General features: G+C 31.7%; 3 protein-coding genes across 3 annotated transcripts; all 3 read left to right on the plus strand.

The window, feature by feature from the left end:
- Positions 1-312: 312 nt before the first annotated feature.
- On the plus strand, positions 313-2,168 carry LOC124838842 (uncharacterized). The gene is made up of 3 exons (XM_047314538.2): positions 313-778; positions 1,077-1,165; positions 1,876-2,168. Exons 1-3 carry the CDS (start codon positions 553-555, stop codon positions 1,960-1,962), a joined length of 402 nt encoding a protein of 133 aa, XP_047170494.1. The 5' UTR covers positions 313-552; the 3' UTR covers positions 1,963-2,168.
- A 4,586-nt stretch (positions 2,169-6,754) lies between these two features.
- LOC124838840 (transmembrane protein 161AB protein) lies at positions 6,755-8,597 on the plus strand. The gene has a single exon (XM_047314536.2). It carries the CDS (start codon positions 6,797-6,799, stop codon positions 8,171-8,173), a length of 1,377 nt encoding a protein of 458 aa, XP_047170492.2. The 5' UTR covers positions 6,755-6,796; the 3' UTR covers positions 8,174-8,597.
- Positions 8,598-15,577: 6,980 nt separating this feature from the next.
- On the plus strand, positions 15,578-17,206 carry LOC124838835 (heat stress transcription factor B-2b-like). The gene is made up of 2 exons (XM_047314530.2): positions 15,578-16,197; positions 16,277-17,206. The coding sequence occupies exons 1-2, from the start codon at positions 15,952-15,954 to the stop codon at positions 16,967-16,969; spliced, it is 939 nt and encodes a 312-aa protein (XP_047170486.1). The 5' UTR covers positions 15,578-15,951; the 3' UTR covers positions 16,970-17,206.
- The last annotated feature ends 637 nt before the right edge of the window (positions 17,207-17,843 follow it).

Consider the following 17,843-nt stretch of genomic DNA (forward strand, 5'->3'; position numbering starts at 1 on the left):
TACGGTCAAGGAAAAAGTGAAAAAGAAATAAAAGAGAAAAGAAAGGAAAAGATAAGACTGTTTGAATTGAGAAAATGTACGTAAAAAAAAACGAATAACAATTTATATTAAAATTTTGCTAGAAGGTATTCGAGTATATTAATATTAGTGTAAATTAATATGATTATCATACATAACTATTTATATATGTAGGGTCTTTTTTGTTTTATTTATGAAAAGGAGTTTAATTATGAATGTTTGGGTGTTGGAATGGATTGAATTTTAGTTAAAAAATAGATCCGAATAAAATACAAATTTGATATCTAATTTAATTTCTTCCATATTTATGTGTTTAACTTTTGTACAAGGGCATTGATGGATAGAGAATTAGTTAGTAGTTTAAGAAACTATGATAATGAAGATATTTGTTGGCTTTAAATAAAGAAATAAGGTGGCCAGCTAATAAAGCCACCGTATCAGTATTCCCATCCCATTCCTCTCTTCCTCTTCACTTCTTTCTCTTCACCCAACCCAACCTTCTCTGCTCTCTTCATCCACCACCTACGCAACACAATGGAATCCACGCACACCCAAACGACGTCGGTTTGGACGGACGAGAAGCACCTTCACTTCCTCAACACCATGGAAGCCTCCTTCGTCCGCACAATGCTCCACCACTACGCCGTCCTTTCCTCCCACCCTCCTCTCCGCCTCGACCGCTACCTCCCCGACACCTCCGAATCCACCTTGGATTCCAAGCCCAATCGCAGGCCCAAGAAACATGCTTCTGCACCCCCAGGTTCCCCCATGCACTTCATTTCCTTTTCTTACTCTTTCTTCACCTTCGGAAACCTGCTGTTTAACCCAAGAACACGTAACGGAATAAAATGAAATAAAGAGAAGGAACATCCTAATATGGAATATACCTGAGATATTTGTACACAAAGTAGAATTTCTTTTTTCTTTATTCCCACTCCATCCTTTCTTGCGTGCCTCTCTTTTTTTCTTTTTTATATTCCTCGTCACAAATATCTCCCCCCCACCTTATCTGGTTTAATTAATTAATTAATTATTCTCAATCATATTTCTTGTGACAGATTCAATGGGTCCTACTCCCAGGGGCAGAAGATCGAAGAGGAGATCGTCTCATTCCCACCCTCACCTACACAGATCCTTGGTGGAGCAGGTGAGTTTCTGAACAGGCCCTTGCATCTCTTTCTTGCCATTTTCTTCCATTCTAATGTGGGGCCCTGATGCACCTTTTCATTCTTCTCACCTTCTTGTTCTTTTCATTTATACAAAACAAATTCAAACCAAATATTTATATACCATGCATCTATTTATTTCTTCATTATAACTATTCTATTATCAAATTATTTTAATGTCAAATTTAATTGACAAATATAACACAATCGGTTTTTTCGAGTCTGATATTTTTGTGGGTGGTTTTGTCTTTTCAATTCCTCGCGTGTTTGGGAAGGAATATCTATTCCATGATATAAAAAAAACGTTTCTTTTTGCCCTATATGACATGTTTTCTGTAATTTGGTACGCCCAAAAATTAATACAACCCCTGCAGTACTGGAATCATGTCCTTCCATAAAAACCAGACAGCTCATTTCTTCGTTTTTACCAGACAGCTTTGAATCAAAGTGTACTACATCATACCATATGGTATTTAATTTCATTTATTTTGTTTACATTAATGTCAACCGATTGCGTTGACATGTATTTTTTGTTGTTGATATTCTTATTCAACGACTCCTATTTATAAAACCAGCGAATCTATTTATACAAGGCATTTAAAAGGTGCATAAATTTGGTAATAACCCTACATTGTTTCCGATAGTGAGCATATAGAGTGAGTAACGAGTGATTTGGTTTATGTCCCCACAGGCCGTAGCAGAACTAGAAAATGGAAGAGAAAGTGGTGGTCCCGTCGTTGTAGGAGGGGATGATGCAAAACCAATAAATAATGTTTAGGGGTACCTAATCTCACAGCACACAAAGATTCATGGATTTTCTTTTTTCTTTATATTATATTTTTTTTCTCTCACTCTGCTTTCTAATTTTTCTCTTGTTTTAACTTCTATTCAAGTTATAGTGTATTTTTATTTCTAAGGATTATATTAAAAAGATATTATTGTGATAAGAGGATATTAAATACATAAAAGTCCCTTATGCATCAACCTAGCTAGCTGTATTTGGTTCATTATTTTATTTGACGTGAAAGACTAACAGTGGCGCGTAGGTTTTGTAATCAGAGATTTAAAGGAAGATAATTTATGGAAGTTGATATCATTAGAATGGTGACATAGATATTATAGAAGAATAGAATAAGATTATATAAAGTAAGATTTGCGATATTTTGATGGTTGCGGATGATGATATGACGTTGGTACGAAAAAGAAAGTATAAAACGAATACGTATTAGGTTTATAGGAGGAATAGGATTAAATAGAAAGAGAGGGGTTTTGAAAAATTGGCCTACGATAGGGGTGGTTGGTGGGGTAATCCTTTCAAATCCAAGTTTGGCAGAACACGCTGTCTTCTGTTTTCTTTATTTGGATATTCAATGACTCCAACCACACCAGCCTTTCAATCATTCCTTCTTCTAACTCAAACTTTTTTTTTTTTTTACTTTAGGTGGATTTTATTTTAGGAAGCTACAGTATCTGGATTTTAAAATTACTAATTTAAATATGAAATATTTCAATTATTTTAGGATTGTTAAATTTTCTCCTCCAAACGTAAAATAAACTTATATACCTACGAAGAAGAGGATTAGTTCCATCCATTTAGCATATGTGGCTGTTGCAAAATTCACATATATTACGTAGGATCTAACAGCTTGGGTTTGAAAAAAAATTAATGTTTTTATGTGGGTTAGTTTTCAATCCGGTTCATCGGATTTAATATGTGATGAGTCAACCTAATTTAATTTAATTATTTATTATTTTGTGTTTTAATATTATTAATTAATATTTTTTTATTATATTGTAGATGGTAACAAAGAAGAAGATGTTTTAAAAAGAGAAAAATATTATAAATTTATCTATTCAAGACTCTAATATTATATATGGACAAGTGATACAAAAATTATCAATATTAAAAATTTATCTGTTCGTCTTTTGTATATGTTTTCTGATTACACTCTGATTGTATGATATATATTTTTTATTTATTTTGAATTATTTTTAGAGTTTAACATCATTTTAGTGTGACGTTTATTTAGATTTGAATTAAAAAAATTATAATTTTTTTATTTTAGAAAAAACTTATAATTAAATGAACCAGTGAGTCAGCCCGTTTAATCCATCAACCAGTGGTGGGTTGAGCCTGGTTGAGTCTGATTACCCGTTTTGACAGCTCTAATATTTGATAAAGAATCTTTAACTATACGAATTTGAGGACAAATTCTCCTCAAGAAGGAAGGTATGATGGATGATTATTTTTTTGAGAAAAACTTGAAGAAAAACATTTACAAGTCAAAATATCTATAACAAGATCAAAGATCATAACACGTCTCCTTGAATATTGAATCTTATAATCTTTCATAAAGAGAGAAATTTAAAGAATGCGAAGATCATGAGTAGAATAGTTTAGGAAATTAAATAAATTGTATTTTATTTTATTTGCAAACAATTTGCTTCTATTTTTGAAGTTATTTTTGAACCTAATGTCTTTGGACTTTGTTTAGGGTCTTTTAGGTACCTTAAACATTTGTATTTGTATATAGGAGCACAAAATACATATGTAGACACTTTTGAATCATAATATATGTATTTACTTTTGTGAGAGGATTTTCTTTGTTATTGGTTTTGAATTGTGATTTTTATCAAAGATTAACATCTTTGTGGTGAATCTTTTTTGACTTATCAATCTGCTAGATTGTGGCGTATTCATCTATGTCCTATCCCGTATTCTTCTTTAATTTTTTTTTATTATCTCTTAAAGATTCAAATTTGAAAAATATTATATTCTTTCATGGACAGGATCGTATTAATATTTCTTTTAATTGCATTACAATTATTAGGCACGTTTTACCCTTCGAAAAAGTTTGTCTAATTTGAATTAAATAGAAAAGGCTTAAAATTACATAGCAAAACTAAAACAACGTCAATATTCCTGATTAGTATTGTTTGAAAACATAAAACAATATCAATACAACGTTAATAAGTTTGATCTCAGTTTATTTTTCCATTTTTTACTGTTTAATCATTAATCTAGCTTATTTATAACATACTGCGTATTAAATAATAAACAAATAACTTACTTACAATACATTATATGTTTTAATTTAAATTTTAAAACAAGTTTTTTATGTAATTTTCTTAGGGATGCGATAATCTGCTTTAAATCTGTCTATTATGTTAATTACGTGGAATTTCTGAATTAACACTTTTTGGAAATTGGAAGTTTAAGCGGGCGGAATATATAACATGTCAAAGACGGAACTAGATTCAAAGGTGGGCTCCTCTGAATTTTTACAATTTCAAAAGGTTAATTTATATTCATATAAAATAATATTTGGAAAAAATTATAAATTGAGTAATGATATTTAAAAAAAATAAAAAATAAGTTTTCTAATAAATTACTTACTTTTTTTTTCTAAATCTTTTAATTTGAGAAGTATAAATAATTATATTTAGAAAACTTCATTGGTTTGTTTATCATTATGTAATTTTATTATGAATGATTTGGAAATTAGTACTGTTTATTAACCTATTTCATCGTGGTATGTTTAATTGTGAAGGTTATATAAACCAGTGATAGTCTAATTTCATTACATAATTTTTTTAAAGTTGAATTTCATCATGTATTTGTCAAAATGTTATATGTTTAACTAGTTTTAAATATGTGTTTACGTATGAGTTAATGTTGATTTGTATAAAAAAATAAAGATCAACAAAAAATAATAAATATTTTAAATTTTATAATTAAGTTTCCTGATAGAATCAATCTTAAAACTAATTCAATAGAAAGTTTGTATATCTATAAAAATATAAATAGTAGATTGTGTAAAAATATAAAAGATAAAATGTGTGCAAAAATATAGTACAATCTCTAATAGTATATAGGATATGAAAAAATATGTAGAGTTGATTCGTTAAAAATATTAATTAGTATATAAATAGATTGATGTAATGTGGATAGTTATATTTGTTTAATTAATGCATTAACAAATTCGTTCAATATGTGTTGTTAGATTTGTCTAATAAGCATACAAACACATTTCTCTAATGTTTATGGTTAGATTTGTCTAATTAGTATATGGACAAACTTGTGTAATCTATATTACAATACTTGCTTAATCAATAAAATGGAAAAAGTTGTCTAATGTGTATTAATAGATTCATCTAATATATGTATGAATAAACTTGTCTAACTTAGAATCATATAATATAATCAGTGTATGGACAAACTCGTTTAATGTGTTTTACAAGACTTGTTTGATCAGTGTATGGATATATTCGTTTAATGTGTATTTTTAGAGTCATCTAATCAATGTATTAAATGAAATGACTCGTCTAATATTTTTTACTCGTCCAATCAGTATATGAATAAATTTGTCTAATGTGTTTATTGTTAGACTTGTGTAATGTTTTGTCTATATTCATCTAATTAATTTATTAATAGATTGTTTAATATATATTACAATATTCATCTAAACCGTAAATGAAAAAAATTATCTAATATTCATTAATAAATTTGTCTAATTTATATATTAAAAAATTGTTTAATATATATTATTAAAATTGTTTAATATATATTATTAAAATAGTTTAATAAATATGTGAATAACTTTTCTTTAAATTCTCGGCGCGGTTTGAGAATTATTACGAGGGAGAGACAATATAACGCTTCCCAATACATGAGCAAAAGTATAAGAGGTTGTTAAATTCGGTTTAGTGACAAAAATCCGATTTGGAACCGGATTTTGAAATCAATTTAGGTATGGAATTCGAGCGTGTGGTGGTTTTTGAATGGATTTGGAAATCTGATTTAGTTGATATCCAGTGAATCCGGTTGTGAGCATCAGATAGGAAAATTCAAATTTTTGTAAGTTGTTCATCGTTTTCAAAATTATATTGAGTTAGGAACCTGGTGAATGTGAATTGGAATTAAGAATTTGGTATGTTTTTTTATTTTTCTGGAGCTTTATATTAAATTATGAAATCCAGCAATTACAACCATCACAAGAATTTATTAGATTTCTTGTTCCAATTCATATCACATTTTCTTAATTTTTTGATGCAGTTAGTTCTCTTATAGATTATATTATCCAATTTCTTATTATTAAGAGGATAAAATGGAGAAAAAAAATGGAAGTGCTGGAAGAAAAACGGAAGGTGCAGATAGAAACATCCAACTTTTGGAGGTAAGTACTGTTGATGTTATACTTTTTGGTGGTAAGGACTATTGGGTTAGTTCCTACGCCACTCTAATTGCTTCCGCAACACCATATTTTAAAAAATTTTAAAAAGTATTTTTATATTTTAAAAAATTCTACACTTCCATTTCTTTAAAAAAAAAATTATTCAACGAATATGCCAAGATTTATATATTTTTTTATATTTTCTTAGTTTTTAATTTATTATATTTAAATTAATATATATATATATATATATATATATATATATATATATATATATATATATATTATTTAAAAAAGTTTTAAATTTGTTACCTAAACTAATTTTATCATTAAATTATTATATTTTTTAATTAATTGTAATAAATAGATATGTCACATTTTGTAGGAAGACACAGATTTGAGAGTTGGAGAAGAAGAAAGAGGAAGCAAAGAACAAGGATGGTGGAGTTGGTGTTGTTGTACAAGAACCCATTGCTCCACGCATCACTCTCCCTGATCCTCGTCTTCACCTTCGCCTTCTTCAAAATTCCCCTCCTTTTCCTTCACGCTCTCCAGACCTACATCCACCCCGATTCCCAACCCCAATCCAATGGCCTCAGAGCCGCCATCCGTCGCCCCGGCATCGACGGCTACCAGCCCCTCTCCTCCAAAACCGCCGCCGAAATCAAGAAGAGGAACAAGTCCAACAAGGACAAGCCCGATTTTGACGAAAACAATGCCCAGATCTTCAGACTCACGCTCGACCATGCACACCTCCAGTCCCGACTCTTCGTCGATCAGTACTGCATCGCTTTCACTCTCTCCTTCACTGCCCTTTTCTCCCTCTTGCTCCACCAGTTCCTCCAATCGCCCCCGAATAATGGGTTCTTCGCCAATGGGGCTTTCGTTCCCATTCTTTTATCAATTTTGAGTCTTTACATGTGGGGGACGCTGCTCATTAAGGTCACGTTCGAGAGATCCGCGTCCAGGAGGTCCGACAAGCAATTGAGCATTTTTTTTGGGGTTTTGGGGCTTTGCTTTGGGCTTTTGTTTCTTCCTGAGGGCGTGTCTTCGGTTTTGGAGTTCCATTTTGAGGCTCCTATCGATGGGTTTTTGAGGGTTTTCGTTGCTGCATTGATGGGGTTCCTTGCGGGGTGTTTGTTCATTCCGGCTTCTAGAAGTGCTCGTTGTTTTTGGCTTGGGACTGATCAGATAGGTTGCAATTTGTCGATGATAACTTGTGGGTGGTTTACTCGTGCGATCCTTTATGCAAATCAGGTGTTAGTTATATTTGTAGCTCTGTTGTGGATAAGCCCCTTGGCTGAGATTTTTGTGAATAGTGGAGATGGTGCGGCAAAGAGTGGATTTGGTAATGCGGAGAAATTGGTGGGGAAAATGGGGTTCTTGCCTTCTGATTTTGGTAGCTTTAGGAAGTGGTGCTTGTTGGGGTCTAGTTTGTTGCAGATTGTGGCTTTGAGGCCTAACCTGCAGATGTATCTGAATGAAGCTTTGTTATCTTGGTACCAAAGGCTTCATGCTAGCAAGGTTCCTGACTTGGATTATAGTAGGGCAAAGATGTTTCTGCATAATCACTACTTGTGCCTTGTGGTTTTGCAGTTCCTTGCCCCTCCTGTGCTGGTTCTTATCTTTCTTGGCTTGTCACATAGTGATGGTGGTTCTTTTGGAAATCTTACGATGTTGAGTGATTTACTGCCCAGGTTTGCTTTCATCAGGGAAGTGACTTTGTTTTTGGCTTGGTGGGTAACCTTCCTCTGGGCACTGTTCTCCTCGGCGATCCTTATGCTACATCGCCACTGTGTTTTATATGTTTCTTGATCGAGCTTTAGTTTTTATGAGTGCGATTTATTGGGCCTTTCGGTGAGCCTTTTATAAATACTTTCATTTTGAGAAGATTGCTGGACTTGTAACTGAAGTTTTGCAGGTTAGTTGACACGGTATCATTCTTTAGCAGATATGAGGTTTCAAGTTGTTTGTTGTATGTTGTTACTGTTGAAGGTATTGGACATTAGAATCATACACAATAAACTGACTATAGAAAGGCTGAAGTTTATATCAAAGTATACACTCCCTTCAAATATCATGCAGACTTACATGTGTCATAGTTTGTATTTAGAGGTGTATGTGTATACAGGCTGAAGGCACTTGACATGATTTTATTTCGATAAGTGCGAAAGTTTAGCACTGGATTAGACATTCATGTATTTTTCCTAGAAGTAAATGTTATCGTGCTTGTTCATCATCCTTTTGTTGTATGACACTTTTTGTGGCCTGTGCTTCATACTTCTCTTGGAAACATTTATAAATACTTGTTTCAGTTGTTTATTATGCCTAATCATATCATTTTTAGATATACACCCTTTCATTCTTTCCCTCTATAATAATAGTGTATGAACGTGAAACAAAGTACAAACATTGTTTGCTATAACAATTTCAAACACTCCTCAGTCTTTCAAGATCTGTACCTACTGCAGTTCTTTTACTGTGGTGTAATTGTGGTGCATCTATGCATAATTATGAACATGTAGAGTGCATATGACACTATATTTAGTTTTGGTACTTACGTGATGTGTTAAATAAATGAAGAAATAAATCACATTTATGCCTTGATTGAAACTTGTTACCCATCATTCTCTGTTATTAGAATATTCAATTGTAAACAGAGACTATAAATTTAAACATTTTAAGGTCTTTGCAATATGCTGCCATCTGTTAATAAATGATTTTTTCTTTGAGTAGAAATACAACTTAGCTGGACATTGCTATTATGACATAATTTTTAGGGAGTGTATATGTGCACATCATAAATTATGCACTTCCGTGTCTCGTGTATTGGATACAACGAAATTGCCTAGTTATTTAAAATGATGGTTGAGGTTGTCTTCACCTGTTATAGTATTGGAGTATATACAAAATGGGGTGAGACATGGAGCAATTTTAGGTGACAACATGAGAAATAAGAATTACTAATCTTTACCATCCATGAAGTGTTTAGCCAAAAAATTAGCTAACCATGTTTCAGTTGTTATAACATGTAAACACAACTGTTATTCTATATCCGTTTATATATATATATATATATATATATATATATATATATATATATATATATATATATATATCTGTTTTCAAAAACAGGAAGCACCCTTATGTTGAGAATGAAACTTTTGTAATGTGATTGTTTTCTTAAAAGAGGGTGTCAAAATACTTTTTTTTTCTTTTCTTGTCCAATTATGTATATCTTCCTTGATTAGATTTGTGTGTTTTAACTTTTAATTATATTAGCATGCGCTTTTGTACCATTTTCCGAAATCACGGACTTGATACCTGCACATGCCTATAGGAGTATGAAATCTGATAATAGTTTAATATCAAACAGAGACTTTTACTGATTGGTAGGTAAAAAAACATAGAATTCCTTGATCGATGATTAACCATTGCATTATGTGTGTGAGAGCTTGCTTACAGTGCACAGAAAAAAGTTTCAAAGTTGTTTGGTGTAACATCCCAAAAATTCAACATAAAATCATATCTAGAATATTCACGGATAACAATATTACAGTTCAGTTATGAGAATAAAAAGTACAGTTATATTCGAACGGCCTTAGGAAAATACTACAGAATTTAAGATTTTTAAAAGCACAGTCTAGACCGAACGGTTATCAAAACTACGCTAATACCGATCGGTTATACAAAATAAGACCAATCCTAATGACCGAACGGTCCTATGGTTCAGCTTTCACTTTCACTTCTTCCAAGACTTCTTTCAGCAATTCTTCTCCTTCTACTCACATCCATAGGATGATCATTGCAACAGAAAAATACGATCGAACGGACAAAACAGACAAGACAAAAAATAGGATAAGCTTATGTAATTTAATTAATTCAGTAAAATATATATTTCACATAAATCTGATATACATTAAAAAGTCAATCATGCAATCATCCAATCATACATTTCCAACTATAATTATACGTAAATACATGTCATGACCGACCACCTCACTCTGACTGTTCGGACTGTATGAATTCTGTGTAGCTACGACGTTTTTGCACCCGGTGATGTAATAGCTAGGATGCCCTCAACAACTGTCGCCCGAGGTTAGTCTGTTCCGTCCAAGTTCACCTTATGGACTAGGACCTCCTGTCATTCTCACACATGACTTACTCCTCTCTACTTGAGAATGGGTAATCATATAATATCAAGATAAGCGCCAACTAAGCTTTGTTCACATTCATACTCTACCATTCAATAACCACTCATGAGATATTTCTCCTTGGAATACTCTTTCATTTCCATACCATTCCATTTATATTCCATAATACAATCGAACCGAACCAATACAAACAGATCCCATCTAAAACCAAAATTCAACAATAACATTCCCCTAGAGACAAGACCGAACATTTTGAATACTTTCTAGACTAACACAGTTGGACACTTAGTGTGAGACCGAGTAGTCTTCCACTTATACATAGAACAGGACCAAACAATCCATTCTAGATAAGACTCATCATAAGTCGAACACTCGTGATAATATTTGGACGTTTTACTGGTTACTCAACAGTTACTACATAACAATATTATACTAGACAGAACTCCTAAGAATGTACAACATACTAAAGAATACATATAATTTATACTTAACCAAAAATTATAATAACTATTGATGGAACCTGAGAACTTAAACCGAACCTTACAAGATTTGACCGAATACTATTGACTTGGACCGAACACTCTTAGTTCAAATAGAGTACACAATGGGGTATAATAAAAATACCGAGCGCTTGGTTAAAGACCAACCACTATAAAGACCGAGCGTTTAGTTCAAAACCGAGCACTACTGAGACCGAACACTTGGTTCAAGACCGAGAACTACTGAGCTTAAATCAAAATGAAGGAATATATATATATATATATATATATATATATATATATATATATATATACACACACACACACACACACAATTACACCACTTATTTTCAATGAAGGATAAAGGTAACATCTACGACTTTAAGTATTATAGAATACATTAACTAAACTGTTTAGGAAGCATAAAGAGGAAACTATACTTAGATCGAACGCTTACCTACAAATATACTAAGAGAAAACCGATCGATCATTAACTGAAATTCTCCACAGAAGAAGAATCCAGTCCAGACCGAACACCCAAAGGAAAACCGAACGGTCAATAATGACTTTCAGTGACAACAACAGGAATACTCAGACTTAGAATCAAAACCTTATATCAATCCATTTTCTCATAATTTATGTATAATACATTCATACATCCAAACATATAGTAACAATCATATTTCATATTCATCCAATGATCAACCAATATGTAACCATTCAAAACAAAAATCATAATCAAATTATATAAGTTTCCCTTACCTCTAAACGTAGCCGAACGTTCACAATTTGAACAGAATAGCTCACCACCAGAAATCTTAGAATCCTACGGGTTACGATTTTTGAAACTAAACCAAACAAAAGACCAGAAATGTGCTTAGAATGAGATGATAAACCAATGCAACCAGAATCTGGGTTTGCATGTGACAAAAACAAACGTACTAAGAAGAGAAGTAACTCACCTGCTTAAAATCACAACTTGATCGGTTTAAGTGAAAGCCCCTGACGCTGGGAGAGTTCAAATGTTGCCTGATTGGTGATTGGAAGAAGAAAAGGATGAGAAATCGTAGAGAGAAGATGGAGATTGTAGAGAGAAGGAGGAGAAAATGGAAGGTTCAGAAATTTGGAGAAGAATGGTGTATGCAGAAAGTGAGACAAAATTTCAAAATTTTAACTTATATACCTCCTGCACAAACCGATCGATCCACTCTCCTGCAGCCACCTGTCTTCCACTTTTTGAAATTCTAAACCCTTTCATTGACACCTCACTTCCACTAACTGAGTTTTTAAGGGTTCTGACATTTGGATTAACATTTGAAGATTTAATATTGGTTTTGTAAAATTGATCCTAGTTAAAAGTTGCTTTGAGGCGTAGTTTTTGTGATCAATTTGTGTTGCAATTTGTGTGAGATTCTAGGAATGTAAAAAAATGTTGTTTTGTTGTTGTTACTGATATAAAATATGAAGTCAGTAGAAAATTTGATTTTAATGCAAAACAATAAAATACAACTTTTATCCATGATCACGCAATGGTTTCTGAACTTATCTCTTGAGATAAAAAAATTCTTTTATTTTATTATTATTATTTTTACAATTTTATTTTATATTTTATGTTTGTCATGGATATTTTTGCGAAAATTGAAATAGTAAAGGGGAAATGATAATTTTTTTTTTTGTATAAAACTTAGAAATAGGGTGGCATTTATATAATCAACCTTTATAGTATGAAATATAAAGTAGTATTTAAGGAAATGAGAATTTTAATACTCTAATCGATGCTCAATTTTAAAAGTGAGTCAGAATGGACTAATTTGCATAATATACTGTCCTTAAATGAAACCCTTATATCCTCTTTTATTTGAATATTTAAACTTTTAACAAAAAAATAAAATGAGAGGCGATACTATTCATATGCATATTAAATTTATTCATAATGTAATCAATTTTTTAATTTGAAAAACAATAAAAATAAAAACAATTGGAATTTGAAATTTATTATGATTTTTTATTCTTCATATGATCTAGATAATTGCAATAACAATAAACAAATAACTATAAAGAAACTTTATAAACTGAACAACTAAATCCAAAAAAAGAACAACTACAAATCTTGAAAATCTCTCTTTAATCATTCCCATAATCGCGTAATAATAAAACAACATAAATGTGAGAAAAATTTAATACTATTCCTACACAGAAAATATGTAGAGTATAAAATCACACTTGTCTTTTGAATCTCCAAATTAATAGGCAAATGACGATACAATATTTTTGAAAGCTTTAGTTGGTGGCACAAAATACAATCAAATCAAGTTCTCGTAATTCACACAATTTATATAAAAGTAGAATTTTTAACAACTTTTTAAGAAAGCATACTAGTATTATCTAGAATATGATTAGACTCATTCTCATTCTCAATAACCTATCAAATAAAAAAAATCATATAAATTAACAACAAAAGAACAAAAATTTCAGTGAGATAAGAACATTAATCTAATTTAGATATACCAATATAAGAACACTAATGATCCTTCCAAATATTAATACATCACTTTTACTTATTTTCAAAAAAATATTTTCAAAAACAAAATCATATGCATCTTTAATATCATGTCAAATCGAGGACGAGTTAAAAAACATATATTTTTTATATGTAGACTTATGTAATAAAATAAGTTTGCTCCTAAACCAAAGGTATCGTGTAGACTTTATTTTTCACCTAAATATTAGTAATTTGCGAATTCCCACTCACCTGAAAATCACACGAAATAAACCATTTAATAATTAATATTTCTCTTTTGTATATTTTAGTCTAAACAAAATTTTGAATTAATTATTCTATCCTAGTAATAAGCTTAATAAACCAATAAGTGATGAGATAACAAGTCAACAATCACCAAATTTTAAAAAAAAAAATTGTTACAAATTTAATCAACAAAAAAAACTATCTTAGGAGCCTTACAAAAATTGACACACCAAATAAGTAAAAAAAATATTCTTTATTATAAGAGAGAAGTTTCCTTTATGTTTAATAAAACATGAAAAAAACATCATTACTATAATTAATTTAAAAAGTATATTTATGTACAAATTATTGGTTGTAATCTACATTTTAGCACCCAAAGTAGTGTTTTGTTATTATTTTCTTAATTGATACATTAAACTTTTGAGTCTCGCATTTAGGGTTGTTTAACAATTTAGCCCAATAAAAGTAATGGAGCTTTCATAGTAAAAACATACTGGACCATCTCAGTGGCCTCAACTGCAAAGTTACCACAGATCAATGTTGGAAATAAGATATCTTAACTTTATTTTTACCTATTTCATATTCATAATTTTATATCCCTTTCAATCTATTCTCTGTTATCTTTGTTTCTAAATTAAATGTAGAAAATTTATTTAATAACATTAATTATTAATAATGATAAAATCATGTCAAACTTAAAAATTTTAATATTATAGTTCAATAAAGGTTGGAGTACATTTTAAAAAGTTATATTCGTTATTCTATCAATCTCTTTTATAAAATGTGACGACTACTAACGCCGCTAGAGTTGATCAGCGTTGTCCATATATACATAGTTAACAATGTTATTAACAGAGAAAAAAGTATACACTTTCATACCGTAAACTTAATATTAGAAACTACAAAAAGAATCTAAATAAGTTTAGGGAAAAAAGATAGTAAAGTTATTTTGCTTCCCAATTTGCATGAGACAAGAGTTGGCATGTGAGTTGGTTGTCATCTTATACTTGCGTAGCATGTGAAACTCTCTGTTCATCTGATCGAAAAAATAAGATACTTACGTTCAATGATAAATCTCTTACGTCATCGACGCAAGAAGTTCAAGAGATATTGAAATTATATAAAGATTTTCTCCTCCATATATTTTTCGAGATATTTTGTGAAAAAAAAAAACCGACTGCTTCGCACGAAAAGCGATACTTGTGCTCTCATCCAACGTAGTGAAACCATCAATTTGGTATAGGATTCTATTGTCTATGTTTGTCTCTCTTGAACTGAAAGTGTTTATGTTTAATTTAAGAAGACTAAACAATCTGTGAATAATTTTGAGAATATTAGGTTGTTTAAATTACATAAACGTTTTTTTTTTTTATGACAACAACTTTAAAACTACACTCTAGCGATAACTTTTATTCATTGATAGTGTTGCGTACAAAAGTTAAACATTTGTAAGAGTTTCAAGTTAAGTGGGATTGGAAACCGATGACAATTTAAATTTAAAAATTGTTTTGATTTTTAACTCATTAATTAACTGATAATATTAACCATTATATATATGATCTAAATTTATAACTTTCTTTCTCATTATAACCAAGAGTTTCCAATGAGTCATCTTATATATAGGAAATTTTATTTCAAACTTTCATATTAAAAATAAATACATAAATACATCATTAAACCAAACTTTTGCATCTCCTTGGCTTTAACAATGAAGTAATGCCTATTTGGTCGATAAGATGAAACTTCCTCCTTCTATGAAGCTTCTAGCAGATTGTTGGAATGGTTAGGATCACATTTCAATAACCCCTGGCCACAAATAAAAAAGGAACTCTATTCAATGCTGTGTATTTTGTCTGGAAATCTTTTCATATTAGAAAAGAGATATTTTTCATTTCCATGGTTTCTGCCAAACATAGATGAAGACAAATTTTAATCATTTCCCACTTTTATTTTAAATGTTTTCTAAATAAAGAGATTAATGTAGAAGTTTCTTGATTGATTAACTTAAGTTACCAACCTACCCACATGGTAAGGAAGTTTCGCGAGAGAAAAAAAAAAAGGTAACGTAGAAGAGCTTCTTCTTTCTTTCAATTCCTTTTCTATCTCTCTCTTTCTCCGCTCATTCTCATTCCCTTCTGTTATATTTCCACATTCTACGTGAACCTTCTAGAACCATCACCACACAGAAAACCCGTTCATCGTCATTTCCATTCCATGACTCCGCGGCTGGAACACAACAGCGACTCCACCAGCGCTGAGTCTCAGAGATCCCTACCCACACCGTTTCTCACCAAAACCTACCAGCTCGTCGACGATCACACAATCGATGATGTCATTTCCTGGAACGATTCTGGATCATCCTTCATCGTTTGGAACACCACCGTTTTTGCCAGGGATTTGCTTCCTAAATATTTCAAGCACAACAACTTCTCCAGCTTCGTTCGCCAGCTCAACACCTATGTAATTATTTTTTCTCTATCAATTTCGTTCCTCTTCCTTTCCTACTTTTGTATTTGTGTTAATCTTGCTTGACTTTTAGGGATTCAGAAAAGTTGTACCTGATCGGTGGGAATTTTCCAACGAGTGTTTCCGAAGAGGCCAGAAGCAACTTCTCTGCGAAATTCAGCGTAGGAAGATCCTCTCCTCGTCGCCTCCAGTCGGAGCAACGGCTAGCGTGGCGGTTCCGTCGCCACTGGCGCTCTCCGCGATTCCAATAGTGAAGCCCATCGTGTCGCCGTCGAACTCAACGGAGGAACAGGTGATCTCGTCGAACTCTTCGCCGTCGAGAGTTCCGGCAGAGCTGTTGGACGAGAACGAGCGGCTGAGAAAGGAGAACATTCTTTTGATGAAGGAATTGGAAGAGATGAGATCGCTCTGCAACAACATACTCAATCTCGTGTCGAATTACGCAACCTCTAAAGCGGACGGTGGTACCGATGCGGTAAAGACGCTTGGTTTGATGCCGTCGAAGCGGTGCTCTGGTGAGAACGCGGCGGAGAAGATGAATCCGAAGCTGTTTGGGGTGGCGATTGGTACGAAGCGAGCGAGAGAGGAAGGACGTGGAGCGGAGTATGATACGGTTTTGAGTCTTCATCCGTTCCACGCGGACGTGAAATCTGAACCGTTAGATTTCGAAAGACATGGAGAAAACAGAAGTACTTCGTGGCTAAATCACTGTCGTACAGCAAATGAGAGAGAGTGTGTAATTGATACACGACGTTGTAAAAGCTAGGTAACATTTCAGGTTAAGTTAGGGGGCGTCGTAGAGAATCGGAGTCACTAAGAACGGAGACGCACGTGTCAAATGCACGTGTTTAACCGATGGACTTTTCTCGCAGAAGTTTCTCAGAAGAAATCGATACTTTGTTGTCAATTTCCATCTGTTTCTTTTTATTATATTCTTTGGACTTGGAGTGTGGATTTGACTGCAAGGGAAATATACTAATTAATGATAATAGATTATCTTTAATATTTTGTTTTTAGCTATATAAGAAATATATAATTGTTTAGGCAATACGAGGGGCAAGGTATTTATATTTCTTTGTAATATGGCGTAACTTATTAATTTTAAAATGTATTGGAATAATCAATTTCAAATGTGACGGTCAAGTAATTTTGGGACTTCATTTTCTCATTAATCAATTCTATATAATTGTTTAACAATATCTGTAGTTAGTTTTAGGATAATACTTAAGTTATTTTTCTGTTAGAGTTCCTTATTTCGTTTTTTCATTACAATATTTATTTTCCAGTCATTTAAATTGAAAATTAAGGTTAACAAAATCAAATTATCATTGCAAGCTGTACAAAAGGTTGATACGATTTTTACGAACGAAGATGTACTTTTAAGTAATGCAAACAACCTTTGGTTCAAATAAGAAAAATAAACAACATATAAATAAAATATTTGGCTTTACAGTGTTAACGTTAACGGGAAATAAAAATATTTTAGAAATAATTTAGTTAATAAATTAAAATTTTACATAAATAAATTTCTTTTCTCCATAAAAGTATGAATGGAGATATTTTAATATGGTTTTTTCTTTACTCTAAATTTGTAATCCATATTAATAAAGAGAAAAGGAAGAAAAAAAACCTTAACTGGA

This window comes from Vigna umbellata, chromosome 8, assembly GCF_029865625.1.
Source record: "Vigna umbellata cultivar VRB3 chromosome 8, Vumbellata_1.0, whole genome shotgun sequence".
Classification (NCBI taxonomy): domain Eukaryota; kingdom Viridiplantae; phylum Streptophyta; class Magnoliopsida; order Fabales; family Fabaceae; genus Vigna; species Vigna umbellata.

Excerpts from the sequence above, each read along its gene's own strand:
- LOC124838842 (XM_047314538.2), top strand. The coding sequence starts at position 553 with ATGGAATCCACGCACACCCAAACGACGTCGGTTTGGACGGACGAGAAG. Across the intron at positions 779-1,076 it reads ACATGCTTCTGCACCCCCAG|ATTCAATGGGTCCTACTCCC; the intron begins GTTCCCCCATGC and ends TTCTTGTGACAG. Across the intron at positions 1,166-1,875 it reads ACAGATCCTTGGTGGAGCAG|GCCGTAGCAGAACTAGAAAA; the intron begins GTGAGTTTCTGA and ends ATGTCCCCACAG.
- LOC124838840 (XM_047314536.2), top strand. The coding sequence starts at position 6,797 with ATGGTGGAGTTGGTGTTGTTGTACAAGAACCCATTGCTCCACGCATCA.
- LOC124838835 (XM_047314530.2), top strand. The coding sequence starts at position 15,952 with ATGACTCCGCGGCTGGAACACAACAGCGACTCCACCAGCGCTGAGTCT. Across the intron at positions 16,198-16,276 it reads TTCGCCAGCTCAACACCTAT|GGATTCAGAAAAGTTGTACC; the intron begins GTAATTATTTTT and ends CTTGACTTTTAG.